General features: G+C 33.4%; 5 protein-coding genes across 6 annotated transcripts; 3 read left to right on the top strand and 2 right to left on the bottom strand.

Moving 5' to 3' along the window:
- Nucleotides 1–3,397: 3,397 nt before the first annotated feature.
- Nucleotides 3,398–6,181, top strand: LOC103488173 (uncharacterized). Its single transcript, XM_008446781.3, has 7 exons — nucleotides 3,398–3,896; nucleotides 4,121–4,159; nucleotides 4,303–4,373; nucleotides 4,862–4,926; nucleotides 5,236–5,325; nucleotides 5,410–5,502; nucleotides 5,608–6,181. The coding sequence occupies exons 1-7, from the start codon at nucleotides 3,520–3,522 to the stop codon at nucleotides 6,031–6,033; spliced, it is 1,161 nt and encodes a 386-aa protein (XP_008445003.1). The 5' UTR covers nucleotides 3,398–3,519; the 3' UTR covers nucleotides 6,034–6,181.
- A 688-nt stretch (nucleotides 6,182–6,869) lies between these two features.
- Nucleotides 6,870–7,690, bottom strand: LOC103488174 (lachrymatory-factor synthase). Its single transcript, XM_008446782.3, has one exon. The coding sequence runs from the start codon at nucleotides 7,606–7,608 to the stop codon at nucleotides 7,111–7,113; it is 498 nt and encodes a 165-aa protein (XP_008445004.1). The 5' UTR covers nucleotides 7,609–7,690; the 3' UTR covers nucleotides 6,870–7,110.
- Nucleotides 7,691–8,589: 899 nt separating this feature from the next.
- LOC103488175 (lachrymatory-factor synthase) lies at nucleotides 8,590–9,462 on the bottom strand. The gene has a single exon (XM_008446783.3). It carries the CDS (start codon nucleotides 9,320–9,322, stop codon nucleotides 8,780–8,782), a length of 543 nt encoding a protein of 180 aa, XP_008445005.1. The 5' UTR covers nucleotides 9,323–9,462; the 3' UTR covers nucleotides 8,590–8,779.
- A 5,690-nt stretch (nucleotides 9,463–15,152) lies between these two features.
- Nucleotides 15,153–20,661, top strand: LOC103488176 (casein kinase 1-like protein HD16). 2 transcript variants are annotated; one of them, XM_008446785.3, is made up of 16 exons: nucleotides 15,153–15,821; nucleotides 16,611–16,742; nucleotides 16,824–16,897; nucleotides 17,001–17,070; nucleotides 17,293–17,348; nucleotides 17,474–17,545; nucleotides 17,949–18,043; nucleotides 18,136–18,202; nucleotides 18,291–18,420; nucleotides 18,506–18,724; nucleotides 18,833–18,975; nucleotides 19,046–19,220; nucleotides 19,337–19,427; nucleotides 19,529–19,686; nucleotides 19,787–19,975; nucleotides 20,061–20,661. In XM_008446785.3, the coding sequence occupies exons 1-16, from the start codon at nucleotides 15,453–15,455 to the stop codon at nucleotides 20,118–20,120; spliced, it is 2,100 nt and encodes a 699-aa protein (XP_008445007.1). In that variant the 5' UTR covers nucleotides 15,153–15,452; the 3' UTR covers nucleotides 20,121–20,661. The 2 variants fall into 2 exon arrangements, with proteins under 2 accessions (XP_008445007.1, XP_050938218.1); XM_051082261.1 differs by having other exon boundaries at nucleotides 15,154–15,821; nucleotides 18,845–18,975.
- A 1,442-nt stretch (nucleotides 20,662–22,103) lies between these two features.
- Nucleotides 22,104–23,783, top strand: LOC103488177 (uncharacterized). The gene is made up of 2 exons (XM_017044491.2): nucleotides 22,104–22,198; nucleotides 22,694–23,783. Exon 2 carries the CDS (start codon nucleotides 23,010–23,012, stop codon nucleotides 23,721–23,723), a length of 714 nt encoding a protein of 237 aa, XP_016899980.2. The 5' UTR covers nucleotides 22,104–22,198; nucleotides 22,694–23,009; the 3' UTR covers nucleotides 23,724–23,783.
- Nucleotides 23,784–23,866: the final 83 nt, after the last annotated feature.

Below are 23,866 nucleotides of genomic sequence, written 5' to 3'. Positions count from 1 at the left end.
AAAGGGACCAAAATTGGTGGCGAGATTTGCAAGTTCTTCCCCCATGGCGCCATGATTATTATTGATTATTACATTACACTTGGAATTGCCAAACCATTGTCTATCAAACGAAGAACTCTCCAATAACATCGGCAAATACTACTAAAATTAACCAAACACTTTTCATTGGCTAAATTGTATTTTATGTCAATAACTTTTTCAAATGTTCTTATCAACCTTTAATTCTCTCTTTCCTTCATTGTCAATAAATTAAATCATAATCTTCTTTCCCATTTCTTTTTCATGTGGGTCCGATTTTTTAATTTTATATTTGATGCAGAATTTTAAATAAGTGGAGAAATTAATGCACTCCATTTTCCACTTTTTTTTTCTTTAAAAGAAAATAAAATTTTGTGGATCCTAATTGTTTTGTAGTTTTGCTTAATGATTTTTAATTGTGTTTAGAAATTTTTTTATTAAAAAAATAGGCATTTTCTAATTTGACCTTGAGAAAGTTTATAGTTGAACATAATTGGTTTTTAAATTCAAGAATTGTGGCAGAAAATCAAATTATATCAAACATTAAGATGGCGATTTTAGTTTTCAATGTCTTACCAAATCTTAAGTACCAAATCAATGAAAATTTTGATTTGCAAATTTAATGAAATTAAAGCCAATAGTTTAATTAAATAAGACTCGACATATGCATCTTACTAAAAATGCATTATTTATATTTATAAGATCGAAATTTCAATGATGTTCAAAATTTTAGATTTTCAAATGCAACCAAGAAAAAGTAAGGTAGAATATTATTGGTATGAAAAATGTTACATTAGAGGATTAGACCCTAAACCTACAACTCATAAGATGAGAATTGAGAGATTTTATTCAACTACTTGAATTAAATATCTTTTAAAAACCAATGGTATCCATGTCTTTAGTCTAATATATTTTTAATTAACCAATTGAATTATATTCATATCCAACATGATATGATTTTATTTTCTTTATGTCAATATATATGAAGTGGGGAATCAAACATTTGAATGAGTTGAGTCGTGCTCATTTTAACAATACAATGGTGTGTAATTTATAAAGAAAAATACTTGGATACGTTGAATGATCTAATATTATAAAATTCTTTTATCTTTATCTATCAACTTAAACTCTTTGGTCAATCAACGATTTAACATGATATCGTGAGAAAGGTTATTAGGTCCATCTATTTTCGTGCTATGTCCAATTCGAAGTGTCAAATGACAAGATATGTATTACTACATCCGAATATTATATTACTCTATTCGATAATCATTCGATACATTGCTACTTTTCTTGATTTTATTTATTATTGGAAACATAATGATGCTCTACAATTTGGTGATTGGTTCTTTTGGGAATCATTGAGGCAAAATGTGCCAAAAATGGGAAACTTAGACACCATGAAAGATGGAAGCATCAAATAGATGAAAAGGAGACCCATCATATATATATATATATATCCCATCCTTACTCTTTTTTTTTTTTTCCCACATTATTGCTTGGAAAAGGGTATAGTTTCACATCCCTAACTCTCCAATAATAGTGAAGAGATGGACCTTGTTTTAAATTTCCATAGCTACTAAACTTTCAAATTTCATTTATAACTATTGTGTGACGTGACCACCATTATTGTCATATCCATTATTAAACTTAGGGTAGGGTATTATATTTATAATGTTATTTGACCCCGTAATTGTTTATATATTTATTTTATCTTTAGATTACTACTTTCAAATAATTTTTACTTTAGTTTTTATAATACTTAAAATAAATGTGACTATTTTGATACTTATTTGTAATTTTTAATACAAATTTATGACTACATTTGCTGCGAATGAAGAAATATCATAAAAATTTAAAAGTCTGCTAACTTGAAATGAAATTTGAAAAAGTAAAATAAGAATCAGAATAAACAAAATTGTCCCTATAAAAATTCATTTATTAAATGTAGAGCTATAATTATCTATAAACCTAAACCAATAAATAATGAATGTTGGAGGACCAAATAGCTTAAAAGCTTAATCCAACCTGTTATTGGATTTTTTTTTTTCTTTCTTTTTTTTGGTAATAATCAATTTACCTTTTAAACTTTAATGAAAAATTAAAACACTGATAGAAAATAATTTTAAAATTTTCATTTCCATGATTTGATTGTGTCCATTCTCAAATACTCTATGGGGTCCTTTTGACTCCCTAATTAAATAATATGTTATGTACCTAAATTAATATTGTTTTAAAAAATATTTTATATACGAGTAGTTTACCAAAAATTAGAATTAAGCATTTTTCTAACCCTTGATTTATTTTATTTTATACATTTATGGATAGCATTCATTCCTCAATGTTTGAAAATGCAGGTGGTGTTCATCACCAACTTTTCAATGGAAATTAATGTCCTTAACCTAACAACCATCTTGAGAATAATTTATCTGGTGAATAGTACAATATTGGACTTTTTATATTCACACATAACTTAAACGAAAATTTAATTCAATGATAATTAACATGATTTTTATGAATTTTTTTAAAAGAAAAAGGAAAAAGGTCAGTATAAGATATTTATTCCACAATTAAATTAATTTCCATCTTACTTAATTCAATAAAGGAAATTTAATTAAAGAAATATTCTTTAAAAAGAAAAAAGAAAAAAGAAAGAGGCGAAAATGTATCTTTTTTTGTAGAGTAACCAAAATAGTTAAATAAATAGCTGTAGTCTCATTTTGTGGCTCAACGGCCTCCGTACATTTAATTCCACCCGTTTTTCTTTTCAAATAGTTTTCTAATATAATTGGAACCAATTTAAATTACTCGGTATTATTTGCCAAATTAGCTAAATTCTTTACTTCACATTCCAAAAATTAGAAAGTAAGGTAATATCAATCTGTGCTTTAAAAAGAAAATTTTGGGTTATACAATAAAATTAATTTATTAAATTACAATTAACTTTATTTATTGTTTTGTCCTTAAAAAAAAAAAAAAAACCTTAATTGTTGTCTTACAATTGTCGTTTAAACAAAATTCAATTTTGCAAGAATAAAATTGTAATGAATGGATTTAAAACAATGCTCAGTCAAAAAATAAAAAAAATTCTTAAATTTTAGATTTTATTAAATAACAATTTAATAATGATTATAGGAAGAAAAAAAAAACCATAGGCAACACCGCCACAATTCTCTACGGGTACGGTTGATGAAATGCATCGTAATCAACGTCGAATCCTTTTTACGCGCGATCGAGTGTGGAGTTATTTATCTATTAAGTATCAATCTCTACCGTTGATATTTATTCCACAAAAGTAACGGTCTAGATTTTAGTCTTCCTATCAGTGTTGACTCTCTTTGAATTAGATTATTTATACCCATTGGTGGACGTCTCGTTTTTTTTCCTCTCTCTGTTTCCGAATTTCTCATTCCCACTCCATAGTCCGAAATTTCCATTTCATTTCATTTCATCGTCTCCGTTTCTCCGATTTCGGTCTGTAAAAATTTCTCCATCTCCGCCATGTCAAGGGCCGAGATGGACCAACTAACCTCCGGAGCCAGCAATCGGATTATTCCGATTTTCAAAGCTCTAAGGACTTCTATTCTTTTCATTCACACCTTCTTCCTCTCTCTGCTTCTCCTTCTATGGCCACGCCGCCGTCGCTCGCCGGCTACCTCTACGACTCAGGTCCAATCCTCTGTGAAGAAGAGACGATTGGTATGGCGAAGGGAGGAGGAAGATACCCAGAGGCGGAGGGCGCTGGCTGAGGTCATTGAAATGGGTGTAAATAACGGCGACGGAGGGTTTCGTGGACGTCAGAGTACCTCGTTGTTCTATGGGGTTAAGAGAAACGCCTTGTTTTGCCGCTCCTGGTTGCCGGAATCGGGTGAATTGAAGTAAGGGTTTTAGTTTACTGTCCAATTCAATTTCGGTTGAATTTGGGTATGAAAATTGTTTGATGAAATTTTACCTAAATGATATCTCGTGGACATGCGGAAGAAAAGGGTTGGTTTAGGTTTTAGGATCAATTTTCATGGAATTTCTTGATAATTTTCTATAGTATGTCATAGATTGGAAGTTTCCCTGTTTCTCACGGCAAGTTTTGTTGATGTTCTTTTAGGGGTATTTTGATCATCATTCATGGGCTTAACGAGCACAGGTGATACTACAGTTATTTCATATGAATATGAAGATTTATTTATTTATACATTCCGTTGATGGATTTTTGCTGTCAGTTCTTTTGTTCTTTTTCTTTTTTTTTAATCCCAATGGTTTTGTTTGATGTTTGGTGTTTGTTTGCAGTGGAAGATACGCCCATTTTGCCTCTCGGCTAACTTCTTGCAACTTTGGCGTTTATGCAATAGATTGGATAGGTAGCTAACTTACACATATCATTTCTCTCTGTCTCTCTGTCTCTCTCTCTCTCGTGGCGTTTTATGAACTGTTCACAGTGTTAATTTCCTCGATGTTAAATACCAATGAACCATGCTTTCGGTAACTAAGGAGAAAATGACATTGTTAGAATTCGAGCACCAGACCTTCTATTTTGATATCATGTTAAACCACCAAACCCAAAAGCTTATACTAATGGTTACAGTGCAGTTATATGAATATTTGTAAAATCCGAACATCAATTGCTTTGTTGTTTATACATTCCTGACTATATTGACTAAACAGTTTGTGCATATCCCGTTACCACTACGTTTAACGAAAATTTTCAAGACCCTGTTTTTTTCCAACCTGAAGAATGGTGTTTTTTCTTTTTTTCTTTGTTTTTTTAGCTTGGTTGATATTGAAATTTAGTCGTTTTGGTGAAACATTTTAATTGTGTTATTGCTATTGTTTTGTGTTCTTATTGTAGGCCACGGTGGAAGTGATGGATTACATGGATTTGTTCCCTCTCTGGACCAAGTTGTTGCCGATACTGTAAGTTCTACTAATTCTATTTAGTTAGGTTTTAGACTTTTTCTTCTTTCATCTTTGGCCAACATATGATTTTCATTGATCTCCGCATTACTGTTCTAGACTTCTACTGCAACTATGTTTCCATCTTTTGTTTTCCTGCACATTAGATTAGACATTTGGTGACGGATGATGACAGTTTCCTGATGGGATTGAGTTGTTTGTTTAAGGAAGTAGTTTAGAATTTTTGTTCTGTTTCAGACGGCAGATTGTGTTGTTTTAATATATTTCGAGATTAGGAAGAAGATGTTTATTGTTTTTTCTGTGATGCAGGGGTCTTTCTTAGAAAAGATTAAATCTGAGAACCCTGAAACCCCATGTTTCCTCTTCGGACACTCCACAGGAGGGGCCGTTGTTTTGAAGGTTAGTTAATCCAAAAAACTTCCCAACACATCTTGTAAAATGAACCCAATTCTCAGTCTTCTTTAACTAAAATTTCATACACAGGCTGCATCAAACCCTCACATAGAGAATATGGTGAAGGGAATTATACTGACTTCACCAGCTCTACGCGTTAAACCCGCCCATCCTATTGTCGCGGTAAGTAAGCTAATCACAATCTCTGTCTCCGATGGCCATGAAAAATACCACGCAATTTCGGATCTTATAAACACACTGATGTCCAACTAACTTCCCATAATGTAGGCTCTAGCTCCAATTTTTTCCATGGTTATTCCAAAGTTTCAATTCAAAGGTGCAAACAAGAGAGGCATTCCAGTTTCAAGAGACCCTGCAGCACTCTTGGCAAAATACTCCGATCCATTAGTCTACACTGGACCAATCAGAGTCCGAACAGGCCACGAGATCTTGCGGATTTCATCATACCTAATGCGGAACTTCAAGACAATCACCGTCCCGTTCTTCGTACTCCATGGAACAGCTGACAAGGTAACTGATCCTCTAGCATCCCAAGATCTGTACAATGAGGCAGCCTCCGAGTTCAAAGACATAAAACTGTATGAAGGGTTCTTGCACGACCTGCTGTTTGAGCCTGAGAGAGAGGAGATTACCATGGACATAATTAATTGGTTGGAGAAAAGGTTGAAATCTGCAGTTGAAAATGCACAATAAACCTCTTGTAGAATGAGGAGGAGCATTTTCAAAAGCTTGAAACCAAAAAATAGTTTATTGTGTTTGTTTCTTCTAGTGGTTTATGGGAATACATATGTATGAAAATTTGTATATTTCTAATAGATTTAACTTTCTTTTTCTTCATAAATTAGTCCATATTTCCCAAACACGTTCATTTAGAAAATTTAAGAGTTATTTGAATTTATTTGAATAGGGTTATCTACAAGATGTTTCAAATTGCATCTCTCTAAATAAAAATAGTCAAGTTATATTGAAATTCGTATGTGTTAAATCAACATGTATATAAACAAGTTTTAGTTTTATTGGATGCATTTATCTGATGCAGTTCAAGTATTGTCAAATACAATTTTTTCCTTAAATCATTATTTTCTATAAATTAGTGAAAAGAAAACCTACACAGACAGATCAAATCAATCCATCTATTCTATGTTGTCAATCCTCCCTTTTTTCAGGTACGTTTGTCTTGAAAAGGACTTGTTCAAATGTCACTATAAATCATTTGAAAATTGACTGTTCCAATTTTCATTTTTTAGAGATAGTACAAATAGTAAAATAAAAACAATTCAAACATATATATAAAATACAGTTCATACACAACAAGACGTATGAACAAAATCTCAAATGAGTGGTCTTCTTCAAGGCAATCTCACACCAATCTTGTTCTCTTTATCTTATGAACATCACGTCAACTTCTCCGAATAGTCGTCCCAAATAATTGAGCTCTTTTTTATTTAATAACGATCGTAGCTTTTCATTTTTTATAATTATATTAAGATTCGTTTTAGATTACATAATCATAAAATCAAACAAATTAAACACACACGAGAATTTCTAAGTTAAATTCATAGTCAACGTAACTTGAATAACATTGATTTCAGATTTCCCTTTCTCTACAAACATTTGTTGTAAGTAAAAGGAAAAAATGAAAATGAAACTTATTATCAGCTCCCAAATAGTTTGATATAAGGAATTGATGAAGTTTGATGGCCAAATTAATTATTTGCTACACAGATCATGGCTTAATTTCAATTCCAATTAGATGAAATCGAAAAAAGTCTATGGACTACTTTTGTGCAAAAAATCAGCCATTTTATTCACCATTCGGTGGAGAGAAGAGTCAAGATACTTCTCAAACTCCTCCTGCGGCCACCCTTCGATCGGATCCATCACGAATGACCAGACGAACTTGCATCCCTCGCTTCCCTGGAGTACTAACTTCATGGTGGCGACGTAGGATTTGAATCCCATGTTGTTATCGATGATCTCGTAGGTGAGAGTATGTGCGACCGGATCAATCAGAATCAGCCTCTCTTTGGCCCACTTGATCGACGGCTCAGGCGACGACGTGTTGTCGGTGGAGGCGCAGTAGCGGATCAAGCCCGGCTGCCCCGGTACGCCTTCGACGTAGTGACAGGTGTCGACGATGGGGAGCCATTTGTGGAGGCTGCAGAAGTCGTCGGCCAGTAGCGGCCAGATTTGGTGGGGACCTACGGCGGTTGTCTCGGCGGAGACTTCTCCTTCCCACTTGGACGACGGCGGCGATTGTTGTTCCATGGAGAGATAAAGAGAGAGAGAGAGGGGGGGTTTGGGGTTTGTTATTCCTTTTTGAGTGATGATTAAATAGACATTCCGATGGTCATGGTGGCATAAAACGGTTTCTTTATTTTGTTTTCTTCTCCACTTTATAAAATGGGAATAATTCTCTTTTCTATTGTTATTATTATTATTTTTAACTTTCATTCGCACAAAGCATAAAAAAAAAATATTACTTAGGTTAAATGATAGGCTTAGACACTCAGTTTGGTTTTTGATTTTTTGGTGGATATCTTTGAGATTCACAATTGAATTTTTCAGTTTTACGTTGTAGTCATACAAAGTGATATATATAGGTACTAATGACTATGGTATGTAAAGTCTCACTATGTCGGATTGGGATAGAAGAATTAGAACTATTTAAATATGGCTCGAATGAACAAATTTACTTTTCTAAGATGACCTTGTAATTACAATCTTAGATATTGAAAATTACGATACATATGTCTAACTAATGGTAGAATGAAAATATGTGAAAGACTTAACCACGTGCCCTTTTTAGTTGCAAACACATTTATACCTTAGTTGAGATATGTTCAATCTAGCCGTACACACACTAATAACTTCATACACATAATATCTCAAAAATCAATATGAGGTTTAACATGTAGTATTATACAGTCATTTTAGTCGATTTACTTTTTTATATATTGATCTAGAAATTACCTTAAAGTCATAAAAGCAATATTTCCCTTCTTTTCTTTTTTTGGTGCAATATAGAAAGGAAAAGAAAAGAGAAATGGATAGAAATGTTGGGCATTGAGGTTTGAATTACTTTTCTTTGAGTGGGAGAAACGACAAAGGAATCGCTATCACATGGCATGGTTGACATGAGGGCGAGCGTGTGGATTAAGCTACATTTATAATATAATCATTCATTTTAACATCAAGTACGTGCTTAATTGGTCAATCATAGAGTTTGTAAGGCCAATAATTTTGCAGTTAATTAAAGACTCACTAATTATTTTATTCCACGTTTTAATGTAGAATGAAGGTTAGATTAAATTTTTAGAATATAGTTTTTTTTCATAATTATTTGATATTGAAATTAGGATGGAGGAGAAGCCAAAAGGGGATTATTACAATATAAAAAAAAAAAACCCAAATGAAGGGTTTGTGATTTGCCCTAATTTTACATTTCTACTACAGCAGCCTCCATTCGGTTGGCCATGGACCTCAACCCCACTTCATACTTCTTCACCAAATCCTCCAGCTTCAAACCTTCCACCGCCTCAACCTCAAACCTCCACTCGATCACGCACCCACCTCCCCCGCCCTCACCCACCTCCATCGTCGCCACGTACGACTTGAATCCGATGTTGCTATCCACCATCTCGTAGCATATGCGGCGGTGCTCCTCGTCCACTCCCACCAGGCGTTCTTTCGACCAGCTAACAACGCCATCGGAGCCGTCGGAGGAGGAGGGAATTGAGAAGCCGGAGCAGAATCGGACGGAGCCGACTTCGGCGTTGTTGGTGCCTGAAAGTCCGTAGCAATTAGCTAGAGTTGGAAACCATTTGTGGAAGTTGAAGAAATCCTTTATCATGGGCCATATCTGGTCGGGCGTCGCCAGGGTTAAGGTTTGTGTAACTCGGCCTTCCCATTTTGATGCAGGGTTTTCCGCCATTGGAGAAGGGATGGGCTCCGGTGTGAGATGATGAGATCCTTCCGCCATTGCTAATGCTAACTTAATTATGTTTATCTTAAATGAATTTATATTTGGGGTTCATGCCAATGATGGCATTCGTAATTTAATATTATTGTTCCATTCACGACAAATGTTGGGTCCAGAATATCATTCTCTTTTTCTTGTTACTTTTTTTTTTTTTTTTTTTTTTTGTTACTTGTTCTCTATTTTAATGAAACATTGTTTATTTGATAATATTTTTTTGTTATGATTTGATTTTGAATATTATTTCATTCAATTCATTTGTTCAATAATATTATAATATAAATGCAGTGGGATAACCTAAATGAAAATTTTAGTAAAAGATTATATATGATAAAATTTTAACTAATTTTGAATGCACTAAAAATAACAAATCTAAATTTAAAATGCAAGATTTTAAAATTTTAAAATTGTAAAATTAAGAAAATATTTAAATTTGGAATACCAAGATAATGTACAAATTTAAATAACGGTTTAAAATTCAAAATAAACAAAAAAGGCAAGAAAAAAAAACAAATGTAGGTAAATATAAAAGAAATTTTAAAATTAAATATCAAATTTGATGATCAAATAAATATGAAAAATTAATAAAAGAAGGAAAAAAATAGTACAAATTCAGGAATGTTGGGAGTTAAAATTTAGAAAAGGTAGAAAATTAAATTAAACAAAATGGGAACGGGACGAGGATAAACTACTTCCCATAATTTTTCAAAATTATTTCTTAAATTTTGGAAATGAGAGACAATAACAATTATCAAATACGTACATGTTTCTTAGAAAATGAGAAACAAAAATAGAAAATAAAAAACATAAACATTATTAAACGGACCTCTAAAACCCACGTTATGGTCGAAAGTCAATTCTTTATAGGGAACATCAGTTGTAGGTTGCACATCTTGTATGTGATATGTATATATATATATAAGGACAAATTGAAAAACTACTCTTAAGTTATGGTGGGAGTTGTAGTTATACCAAACTACTAAAAGTGTTAAATTTTTTACCATTGAACTTATAATAATATTTATAAAAATCAAACTTACAAACGATAAAAATTGAATTCTCAAACTTATATAATCAATATAACTTATATAATTTTAAATTTTGGATTAATTCGGTTCTCATTTTTTAATTTTAAAAGTTCAATGATATAATTGTAACTATCGTTGCTTTTAAAGCATGATTTATTCGTTCATTTAACTATGTCACACGAAAAAAGTTAGAAATTTATGAAAAACACAAGAAAGTTGCACAATAAAAATTGGTTGATTTCCACATAATGAATCTCTCTACAAATAACTACATACATAAACAAATAAGGAAAAGAAAAAACACTATAGAATGAAATCTTAAACATCTAATAAAAATCGACATCGTTTTCCATCGTAATTTAACTTAATTAAGACCAAACAAGAGAACCTATCTATGTATTAAAATTGATGAATATTACATCAGATGGTATTAAGAGTAACAAATATTAAATAAATAATTTTAAATTAATAAACAATTATTACCTCCACTAATTACTATTCTAAGCACCAAACAATTCCTCAAAGAATTGTTATGAATCGGAAAAGCTAGAATGAAGCCAATGGGCTGGAGTGGAGAGCCCAATACAAATTGGGCCTGAGCTGGGGTCATCAAAGGCAAAAGCTTGGGCTTCGTGTTGGGCTTGTTGAAGGTTGGAAGCGAGGAGAGCAATCTGAGCTCGAGTCTTGGCCAACTGGGTTTCTGCCACGTGTAATTCATATTGTAATTGAGAAATAATCCCAACACATCCGTAAATTGGATCTTCAATTCTACATTTTGCTTCAAAATACAAAGTTTCTGCTGCTTCACCTCGTACATCCATAGGAACTTGCTGATTATATTAAATTAACCCAAAAGAGTCTCAAAGATTTTTAATTTAGGTTATAATTTAATTATTTGTTCAAATAAATAAAATAATATACTCACTTGAAGGAATTTAGCAACATTACTAGCACCGTAGATTCTATGAACAATGGCGAATCTTTGAGGATTGTTTGAAGGGAAATAAGGAGAAAAAATGCAATTTGACGAACATCTTCTTCTTAAATACTTACAAGCTGCACAACGATTTGGAATCATAACTAAAATCTTGAGAAATCAAAATGATTTTGGAAGAAAATATTACAGAAGATTTTGTGTAGATTTTGCATATCTTTTGTTGTGTCTGTGTGTATATATACATATACATGTTGGATTTTTTGATTGAGCTGAAATTAGATGTCCAACGGCTAGTTTTTGAAGAAAAAAAAGTATGATTTAGAAGGAAATTCTTAGGTGGTTGGTTATGGTAATAAGTAAATTAAGAATTTGAGGCTTTAATATTTTCCTTCCTAAATTATTTCCTCCTTTTTAACACCCATGAATTTCTTATATATACATTTATTTAGTTGTTTGTTGTCGGGTTGTCAAGTGAATCGAGTTTATTTGTATGATTAAAGTGTTGTGTTTAATACTACTTATGTGATTGAGGTAAGATTTATATCAATCACATAATTAGTTCTTTATTTTAATTCAATGAGTATGATTATATCGATGAGTTGTATGTTGCTAATTCTAATGTTTGTAATGATTGAGTTGATTGATTTGTAAGTTCGGTGAATCGTATGTAATTAACTTGAGAAATGAGACATTTGTATTCCAATAATCCATAAGCATTTGATATAGATAATTGTCATTTGTGGAAACTTAAATCAAACAAGTAAAAACACAAATATAGTAATATGGATGAAATATTGTTGAAGGGTAGTTATTTTGTATTAGTCTAATGTGTTGTTTATATGCATGTGATAGTACCATGGGCATTGTATGGAATAATGTACTGCTATTATTAGGTATTACTGATCTTAGTAATACCATTATTACTAGCTATTATTGATCTTAGTAATGTGCCTCATTTCTTATATATATTATCATACATGCCTATAACTATAAGATTACAATTGATGACCTTCTGCCTCTTAATATGTATTTCAAAAGTTGAGAAACAAGAACAAGAAATATAAAATAGCAACGTTGTGATCCTAAATGAAACAAATAAGTGCATGGAACCATTTACACGTCATAATTGTGTTTTACTTCATGAAAAACAAATTATATTATTCTAATTAGGAACACGTCAAATGACTTAGTTTATATATAATGATTTTTCGTATTTTATTTAAATTTGTTTACGTATTTTTGTAGTATTTAAGTGTGTCCTTAACATTTTTATCGTAGATGTCAAAACAAATTACAAATGAAAAGAAACAAAAACCAAAAGGTCACGACCTATGTTATTTTTCACAACATGAGTAGCAAGTCAGTTTTGTTTTGAACAGTATTCAAATTTTTGAGAAATAATGGACGATCCTTAGTATTCAATTTTCATCGATATGTCAATATTTTATATTTCTTGGGTCCAACATAAACATTGAAAAATACGTAACTAATGTAAGAATAATATAATAATGTCACATGTGATTATTTTAAAATTATATAATGTTTTTTTTAATTATCTTTATTATTTATCTTAATACATTTTCTATAAATATTTATCGCCGTCAATATTTTATTTTGATTCTATAATATTTTTACGGGATAGTAATTTACAAAGTTATTGTACATATGACCCATTTATATAGGTTCAAATAAAATTTGATCCAGTATTCAAATTTGATTTTAAAAAATGGCATTTTTGTTATGTCAATGGCGTGTGAAAGTACCGTCTCCACAAACCGCATGCGAGGATTTGGAACTAAATGAATTATTGTTTCTCGCCGTAGCTTCTAGCTCATCGTCAAGCACAACTATAGTTTTTTCTTCGTTTTTTTAATCTCACTTTAAATTTTCTCTCTACCTTCCAACTAATCTTTCTCATTCCTCATCAAGCACAAGCACACTTTTGTTATTCAATCTTTTTTTTCTCATTTTTCAGATTATACCTCTCGCTTCGTCTCGCTTCTTCCTCTTGTTCTTTACCTCACAATTTTTCATTTGGGGAGATAACCGTAAAATGAAGAAGAAAGAGAAGAAAGTTGGAGAAGGAAGGAGAAGAAAAAGAAAGCATATAGAATAGAACAAGAAGAAGACGAGCACGCAAAAAAGATGAGATTAGAAAGTGAAAAACAAACAAACAAACAAAAATGAAAAAAAAAAACGAAACAAAAATTAAAAAAGGAAAAAAAAAAAAAACCAAGAAGATGATGACATAATACCAAAATTCATTTGTTTTTAAGTTTGAGACTATTTTTTCCCTTCGTCATATACACAATTAAAAAAATTGTCTTCTATGCAAGTTGCACTTATCTAAATAAAACGTTTAATCCACGATTCAATACCTTTTATTAGTATCGTTGATTACAAATTATTATTGTTTTTCCTCTCGCATTTTCAAATAATACTACATAGTTTTTTTTTAAAATAAATCAATATCACAATTAATATAGTTGACGAAATTAGGAGCTTGTGATATATACATAAAACTTTCTAATTTTTCAAAACAAAAAAACAAAAATTATATACACACATCAACGATATGTAATGATGTCCAAGAGTTTCTAAATTAAACTTACAAGTAAGGTAACTATTTTCTAATATAAAGTTTTAAAATCGTCGGACGTAATCAATCTATTTTAATAATAGAGAAATAATTTCAACTTTTTAATTCTAAAACAACAGTTTTAACTAATTAACATCAAACGGTCTATAACCATTTAATATTTGAATATTATAAGATATTATGGTATATGAATATACATGTCAAACCGTTTGATATCAATTTCATTCTATTAATTTTGAAGTGAAAAGCTCGACGAATAAACAAATTTATTGAAAAAGTAACCAATATTGATTAATAAATATTAAAAAAAAAAAAAAGAAAAAGACAAGTAAGCATCAAATCGTTCATGATTTATTGTTTAATTTTTAAAATATTATTTTATAAATTTAGAAACAGAATATAGAAAAAAGAAACATGTGAAAAAGCTTAGAGTATTTAATATATTTGTCACAAAATTCATAGACAAACCTTTGAAATAAGTTGGCTGTCATGGATTATTGATTCCAATCTCCAAATGCAATTGCTATCAACATATTCTTTCATATAACATATATATATATATATATATATATATATATATATATATATATATATATATATATATATATATATAATTTTGTGTTTAAAAATTTACTTTCAAATAAGTATATAACAATTTCAAAAGTTCAAAAAGTGAATTAATCGATATTAAAAATAAACAACTTTTACGTGAATCTACCTCTTACCACTATTCCATCTCTTAGTTTTTACGTGTTCGTCTATGACTATTTCATCTATTTTGTTTCTTTGTTTTGTATCTACATTTTAGAACTCTTTTTAAAATAAAAAGTTCGTAAGTTATGTCTGATAACTATTTATTTATTTATTTTTAGATTGTATATATCTTTTCACCATTTTCATTCTTAGTTTTTCATTTTCTTTAACTGTTGATATTTGAGTAAGTAAGTTCTAAAAGTAAAAAAGAATTTTTTGAAAAATATTCTCAAAATATGGTGTATATAGATTTCAACTTCAAACGTAAAAAAAAAAAAAAAAGATAAAATCCAATAAATAAAAAATAGAATTGTAATTTAAAATATAGATTTTTTCAAAAATAAAAAATTATGATAAACTATTTACACTAAAAAACAAGACAATATAAAATTTATCACACTTCTATTTTTAACCATTTCTCTTAAATTAAAAATAAACTTTAAAAATTTGACACTAAATTCGTTAATTTAATAGATAAAGAAATGAAAAAATGAAAAAAAAAAAAAAAGAGTATAGAGTATGGTTTTGCATAAACAAAGGCTAAGCTCTCAATATCTCTCTCTACTTTTCATCGTTTAGCTCTTCTTCTTCTTCTTCTTCTTCTTCAACCTTCTCCTCTGTACTTCAAAAATCAAACTCACCCTTTCTCTCTTCTCCTTCCATAGATCTCCAACTTTCCCTCTCCCCTTCCCTTTCTCTCCGATTTTCCCACATTCTCTTCTCAATTTGAATTTTCCCCTTCCGATGACCCTAAATGCTTCCTAACTCTCCTTCTCCGGCGACCTCTTTCGCCCTTCATGGACTACCCTCTGTACCATGCCTGACCTCCGTCGCAATCCACTCACGACTCGGTCATTTCAACACCCACTTCCGATTGCCCACCAAACACCCCTTAAGTTAACTCTAACAACACGCCACCCATCCCAACCCGCTAAAGGGAGAGGTGGGAAGAGTATTGAGGAGGGGAAAGACGCGATCGGTGCCGATGGTGATAGGGATTTTGTGAACCCTGGAATCGGTTTTGAAACGGGTGTACTACCTGAGAGTAAAGACGAAGTTGGGAAGGAGAAAGAGGTAGGGATAGTTGGTGTTGGAGGTATGGATGAGTTTGATAGCGGTGGACGGAACGGTGATAAGGGTCCTGTAGCTGAAGATGAAGGCACGACTACTCCTCTTCCCGAGAAGGTGAAGCTTCTTTCATTCTTGGATGTGTGTTTTTTGACGTTTCTTGAATTAATGGGTTTTTGTGTTGGTGGTTTGAGAAAATACAGCGAAGCATTAGTGAAGGGAAGTTGGGGGCTTGATTTCTTGGACTTCTTGGGTCATTACTGGGCAATCCCAAGTTCTTTGAGGGTGGTCTTTTTGGTTATGAGCTGATGCAACTTTTAGAAATGGCATAGTTTTGCTCTGAACTTCTGAGAGGGTTTCCATATATTTGGAGCTAATGAAGAAATGGAAATTTGCTATTCTGTTTGATTTCAATTTTTTTCTTTATATCTGGAATTGTTTTCAGATAGTGTCATAGTATCCATTTCAAACTTCTCGAGCTGCAAGGATCCAATTGTGAAAGACAAATACTTTGCATGGAAATTATTGTTGCTCTACCTTAATCTTTCCTTTTGTGATTTTATTCATTACCCTATCTCTCAGCCTTTCTTTCTTTAGTCTTCTCGAGAGAATGATTTCTTGTAATTTTATTCACTTTATTAGCTCTTATTTGTCTCCGTCTTGTTGATTGATCTTTTTATACTGTATTTAGCACGGTATTAACTTCATTTAGATTTGTTTTTCTGCAACGATATGGAAGTGATATGATGCCCATTGAAATAATGCAATCTATTTTTATATTTTAGTTTTTTGGGACAGTAATAGTGAGAGATGAGTATCCCTTCACGAGTATTGTCAACAATTGCAGTCATGGACGTTTTTTGCTTCAGTTTCTTTTTCAAATGATTTATCCTCTTTATGCAACAGGTTCAGGTTGGTGGTTCTCCGTTGTATAAAGTTGAAAGAAAACTGGGAAAAGGAGGTTTTGGTCAGGTGTATGTGGGTCGACGAATGGGTCCCATGAGTTTGAATGAAAGATCTGGCCCTGGAGCTGTGGAGGTATGGTATGCCTGTCTGTAATGTCTACAGAATTATTTGTTTAATGTTACCAACATTTCATATAATCTGTCAAAATTTCAGGTAGCCTTAAAATTTGAGCATAGAAGTAGTAAAGGGTGCAACTATGGACCTCCTTACGAGTGGCAGGTTTACAAGTAATCCTTTTCTCAGTTCTTGTGTATTACATTTCAATGTCGAAAGGTTTGTTTTACTACATATATGTATACAAGTTCTAAGCACTTATCTCTTGGTTTTCAGTGCACTAGGTGGTAGTCATGGTGTGCCACGAGTTCATTACAAGGGTCGGCAAGGTGACTACTATGTCATGGTAGGTCTTGGTTCCTTTAACTTTTTTACGTTTTAAGACTGTTAAAGTCTAAAGTGAATTGGGCATTGTTATTGTTTCGAGTTAAAAAATTGTGAGGTAGGACATTAAACCATCAACCTTTGGATGGTAATTGGTGCCTTTGTCCATTGAGCTATGCTTGACTGGCCCAAGATTTGCAGTATTATTTTTATCGTTTTGTGAATAACTATAATTTGGATATAGGTTATGGACATGCTTGGACCTAGTCTCTGGGATGTCTGGAATAACAATGCTCACACGTAAGTTTAATTTAACAATTTATCATTCGTTTCTCAATCAATTTTATCGATTTTGCCACTAGTTGAAATTTATACTCACGGTTTTACTGCATGGTAATATGTTTTCTTTATTCTTTGAATCTCAGGATGTCAATTGAAATGGTAGCATGTATCGCCATTGAGGCAATCTCCATATTAGAGAAGATGCATTCTAGAGGGTGAGGCCTCTATTCTGTATACTCCAAATAGTGATGATGGATAAAACAGTTTTCTGGTTTGACATTGATTGGATTGCCATGGAATCAAATGGGCAGAAACTCAAAGTAATGGCTTTTGGATTGACATATTAGGACTACCTCTTTTGGTTCATTTCACATCCACAGTAGAGTTAAATAGGGTCATAGGATGCTGTAGCTGTAAAAGAACATGTTAAGTCTGTTAGATCTAGGTACCTTTGCACAAAACTCCGTGCTGCTTATGATGAATGATTTTTGCATCTACTAGGGCTACTGAGCTGGACTATTTTTACGTAGTTGGCTCACTCACTGACTTATGAATGATTTAATTGTCTTCTTGTAATTATTTTCTGCTTTTGAATAGCTCTGTCAACGTCTCTGACAGGTACGTGCATGGTGATGTGAAGCCTGAAAATTTTCTGCTCGGTCCTCCAGGAACCCCAGAAGAGAAAAAGTTGTTTCTTGTAGATCTTGGTTTAGGTATCTCATTTTTCATTTACGTTCCATCTCATGGAATGTTAATTTTAATACTTATGAAACTCAGCTTACCATTTTATTGGTTCACCATATAGCAACCAAGTGGCGAGATAGTTCGACTGGCCAACATGTTGAGTATGATCAACGACCAGATGTTTTCCGGTATGAAAGCTGTATATATGATATGATATTTGTATGCATATATTTAACATTTAGGCTCTTAAACAACTCCATCCACATCTAAATTCAGGGGAACAGTTCGGTATGCTAGTGTGCATGCACATCTTGGCAGAACTGCTAGTCGGAGAGATGACTTGGAATCGCTCGCTTACACTCTTGTTTTTCTTCTTCGTGGTCGGCTGCCTTGGCAAGGATATCAGGTTTATGTTTTTTAGGGCGGATGGATGTTAACTCTTTGTGCAACTATATGATACATTTATTCTGAACTTGAGTATATTTATCCAGGGAGAAAATAAAGGATTCCTTGTGTCAAAGAAAAAGATGGCTACTTCCTCTGAAACATTGTGCTGTTTTTGCCCTCAGCCTTTTAGACAGTTTGTTGAGTACGTTGTGAACTTGAAATTTGATGAAGAGCCAAACTATGCAAGATATATCTCCCTCTTTGATGGGATTGTCGGTCCGAATCCAGATATCCGTCCAATAAACACAGATGGTGCACAGAAAGTATTCCCCTTTTCCTTGATTTTCACTTATCTGTTGACTGCTCATTCCACTTTTTGGTTGTTAACTTTGTACTTGAGCATAATCTAAACTATCATTTGTTATGTGAAGCTTATATTTCAGGTTGGGCATAAGAGAGGAAGGCTGTCCATGGAGGATGAAGATGATGAACAACCAAAGAAGAAGGTTCGGATGGGGATGCCTGCAACTCAATGGATTAGTGTTTATAATGCCCGTAGACCAATGAAACAAAGGTTCACACTTGAATCCAAAGATAAAGCTTAATTATAACAAAAGGTTATTGACTAATTTGTCCTGATGTAGATACCACTATAACGTTGCTGATATGAGGCTCTCTCAGCATATTGAGAAGGGGAATGAAGATGGTTTATTTATTAGTTGCGTTGCTTCATGTTCAAACCTTTGGGCCCTTATTATGGATGCTGGAACTGGATTTTCTGCCCAAGTTTATGAACTCTCACCCTACTTTCTTCACAAGGTTTGTTGCCTTCCATTTTGGTCTATGAATTGTGAGTACTGCTTTATTGCTTATTAACATAGTTAGGCTCTTATCAGTACTCAACTTGCCGATGACATTCGTGTTTGTTTATTTAGGAGTGGATCATGGAACAGTGGGAGAAAAACTATTACATCAGTGCAATAGCAGGGGCTAATAATGGAAGCTCATTGGTAGTGATGTCCAAAGGTTAGTCTTAATACAGCATATTCCAAATGGCTAGAATAAAATGCAGCTGTATTGCGTGTCTATGTGTGTTGCTTATCATACTATATTCTAATTTAATGCAGGGACGCAGTACCTCCAGCAATCCTATAAAGTCAGTGATTCATTTCCCTTCAAGTGGATAAATAAGAAGTGGAGGGAGGGATTTTACGTTACTGCTATGGCCACTGCTGGTGGTAGATGGGCAATTGTCATGTCACGTGGTGCAGGATTTTCTGACCAGGTATGAGGATATTAAATTTTGTTAAACTTGTTCTGTTAAAAGCAATTGCATGACGTTGAAGAAAATTTTCCATGAGTGTTGACTTTTGATCACTTCACAGGTTGTGGAACTAGATTTCCTGTATCCCAGTGAAGGCATTCATCGCAGGTGGGATAGTGGTTACCGCATCACATCAACTGCAGCAACTTTGGACCAGGCTGCTTTTGTTCTGAGTGTGCCAAGGAGAAAGCCTGCTGATGAAACTCAAGAAACACTCCGTACATCTGCCTTTCCTAGTACTCATGTCAAGGTTAGTCGTGGAGACATACACTATGTTATGTCTTTGCTTAATATTGTTAGATTTCTGAAAGATTTGGTTTCTGGTGTTTATGCAGGAGAAATGGGCAAAGAATCTTTATATTGCATCTATTTGCTATGGCCGAACTGTTTCATGAAACACTCCTAAGTTGATGCCACTTAGAGCCTGGAATTTTTAACAGATGGTGCTCTTCTTTAGGCGGCTATGGATATGGATTTTTGTGGCAAACACTTGACTGTGGCTAATGGAGTTGATGTAGCTAAACTATTCATTAACATCACCAACGTATTGCATCAGTTACAGACGCCTATGCTCTCGCTTTCATTCATGTTATTCAAGTATGAGCTAATTTTAGATCTTTCATGTCCCTGGGGTTTGGGTATTTTTACCAATTTGTTAAAGGTTTTGTATAGTCTTGAGCACTAGTTCTTGGTTGAAGGCATGTGCACAGCATAGGTCATCTTTTCTGGGTGCTGGGGAAATGTGCAGTTTCGGTTATCAAGCATCAGTGGGCTCTGGCTATCCATATCCATTTTGCTTGTACTTAGATCCTTATCTATCACCTTTTTGGAACTGAGGATATTCTAAATGTCTGAACCTGGAAGATATTGATTTTACACTTCTAAGTGACACTTTTAGTGGATTTTGTATCAATATAATCATTAGTTAACTGCTGATTTTGTGGCTTGTGCCTACCCCCTTATTTTTGTGGATATGTACTAGGGTAGCAGATATTGATTATCACACTCTGGAATCGCTGTCATATTTACTCCCACCCCTTATTTTAGAATATAAAATGAACTACTTCCTCTTTACAAGGTTGATAACGACCCATTTATTTATTTATTTATTTTTTACCCTTTAATTCTGAATTCCATTTTGGACCCAGTTGGTCTACAGTTTTTTTCCCTGGCACCTTCCACTATGTAAGATTATAAAGTTTCCTTCCCCCTGCAGTAGATCACAAGATTTCTCAAACCAGAGATCCTGTAGCTGAATATAGTCGAGGCACAAATTGCATCTACATTTGGCTGTACAGAGGCTGAATGTGGAATTTTGCTAATGGACTTGTTGGTTGCAGCAAATTATGTCAGATTCAGCCATCAGCTAGGTGGCCAATTAGATCTTGCCAATTTGGTAATGCCAGTCCACCATTACCATTTTCTTCTTGTCTTTGGCCCAGACTTTGGAATCGGAAAGTTGTGGGGCTCCATCATCTACCAAGAATGAAGATGGCTGCCATCTGGTTTCCAAGTGCCATCAAACAGCTTCATGCAGTTCTTCCAGTGATTCTACCATGGTGTTGCATTTTTCTTTGAGCAAGTACGTCGGTGTAGTGTGGTAAGGAAAACTATTCATTTTAAATGTTTGTTGATATGAACTTGTGGTTTTCAATTTTGGAGGTAGCAAAGTTCAAAGTGAAATACTATGCATGTTAATGTAATTTAAGTAGTGGATCCACTACTAATTAAACACTCTTTCCCTTTTCTGTTATTGATCCACTACTTTTCTGATAGAAACGACAACCTTCATTTTTTTGTGAATGAAAGTTGTTTCTATAAAAGTAGTGGATAAATAATAGAAAAGGTAAAGAGTGTTTAATTAAGTGCTCCTCACGTCCCTGAGAAAGAGGCAGTACCTTTCCCTGAGAATTTTGGGTAAAGTACCTGAATCTCACGCCCTGCATTGATTTTTGAGAGAAAAGATTTCTTTCCTGCCACTACCCGACTGCCCCTTGGAAATTCATAGCAACAAATGTCCAGTGGGCTTCAGAAGATTTTGAACTTCTTTTTGGAGATGCTACACTTTGGATTGACAGTAGCTTGGTTATTTGTCAATTTGTTGCGTTGCATCTACTTCTATTATTGAATCATGATTCATGTGTTGTGATTGGATGGTGTGCTGTGTATGAGTTTTGATATCAATAGAGAATATGTTTTTGTACTGAACATGGAGGCAATGAAGATCATTTTTCTATTTTTGTGATTGTATTGTATAGATACTGCTCATTCAGAATCAAAGAATTGAATAACTTTTTTTACTTATTCTGTTTCTATTATTAACTGCAGGTGTCTGAACTTTAAATTAGCACCTTCATAATCAATCTAAGTACATAATCTCTGATGCCTTTCAGCTCGATACCAGATACAAGAAAAACTGAATTGTTTGTTGATCACATATGCCATGCACGTCACGATTTTAAAAGCTAGAAAGGTACATTGCGTGTTTGCTGGGACATTTAACTTCATTTTCCTGCTTAGTTTGTTAACTGAGGTAATGGGTTCCTCACATTTTGGATTATTGGTTTCTTTGAGAGCTGCTATACATTATTAACACCTTGCCTTCTTTCCTTCTTACTCAACATCTTATAACTCACCGTATGACTCCATTTATCATTGGATTTGATTTTTTATTGATAAAAATTCTTGGTGAAGAACAATAGTTACAAACATCTTTGTTTACCGTCTGTAGTTTTTGCTTGTTTTCAAATGTTTCATACGCCTCTGAAAACAAACATCAAAGTTAGATGTTTTAAATTCCAAATCTGGGCTTATCATAAACATATAATGAATATGAATACCAATCTTGATCGTTAAGATTCATTTGCCTTGATAGGTAAGAAATTTGATTCCCCACAAATTTCCATGTTTATTTTTTAATCTTTACATTTGTTTGTATAGAGTTTCATTGATGAACTGCATGTAACAGGATCTTTAATGAGTAGACATGAAGGAAGAGAAAAAGGGTTGGCTTTGTTTGTTTATTTATTTATATTTTAGCCATTACGTGCCTTGTGGCTTACCACCATTACAAAACCGAGCGAGCCTATGAATTCTCCGCCTTACACTTTTCCTCCTCTCCATCATCCACCAAAACTATCCCCTCAAACTACACAAAGAATCGTGTGGCCACGTTCCTTACCCCATCTTCCTTCCTGAAATATATGTGTGTATATATATGTGTGTGTGGATATATCTAAGAACTGTTTTACCACCATCTTCATTTCTTTTCCTTCCAAATTCTGATGGAGTCTGTTGCCTCTACTTCATCCCCTCGTCCCGTTCCTCGGTTCAAGCCCTCCCAACCTGTGGCCGATAGGATTGTTAGAGCTCTCCACCATCACCTCCGTCTTCTTCACCGTTCCGGTTCTAATTTCTTCGTGTTGGGAGCCACAGGCAATGTTTACATTGTGTCTCTATCCTCTACCCCCTCCTGCACTTGCCCGGACCGTATTACCCCATGCAAACACATATTGTTTATCTACCTTCAGGCCCTGGGTTTGTCGCTTGATGACGTATGTCTTCGGCGAAGAACACTGCGTCCTTGCCAATTGAATCGTTTGCTTGCAGCACCCATTATGTTAAAATCCCTTGCTGAAATTGGGTTACGTAAAGTATTTCATCAACAATTCTTTCAGGTAAATGATAGAGCATGTTCTTCTTCTTCTTGTGTAACCGTTGAAGATATGGAAGATGGGACTGCGTGTCCAGTTTGTTTGGATGATATGAAGAAGAATGATCGGGTTGTGGCTTGTTCGACGTGTCGGAATCTTGTTCATGAAGATTGTTTCACGAGGTGGAAACGGAGCAAGGGAAGGAGGAATGTTAGTTGCGTAGTTTGTAGGGCACGGTGGAAAGATACCAAAGACGAACAAAAGTATTTGAATTTGTCCGCTTATATCAACGAACACGACACAATCGATGACAATTTATACAATAATAATAACAATAATAGTTGAGTGAACCTCATAAGATCCTCTCAAATAATAAAATATCATCCTCAAGTATTTCAAAACTTCTTGCTTTATATTAAATTAATTAAATCGTCGTGTTTGGTTATATCACTATTTAAGGGTTATTAAAAATAAATAAATTACATGGA

Source organism: Cucumis melo, chromosome 3, assembly GCF_025177605.1.
Source record: "Cucumis melo cultivar AY chromosome 3, USDA_Cmelo_AY_1.0, whole genome shotgun sequence".
NCBI classification, from domain to species: Eukaryota; Viridiplantae; Streptophyta; class Magnoliopsida; order Cucurbitales; family Cucurbitaceae; genus Cucumis; species Cucumis melo.
This window is presented reverse-complemented; position numbering and strand designations above follow the sequence as displayed.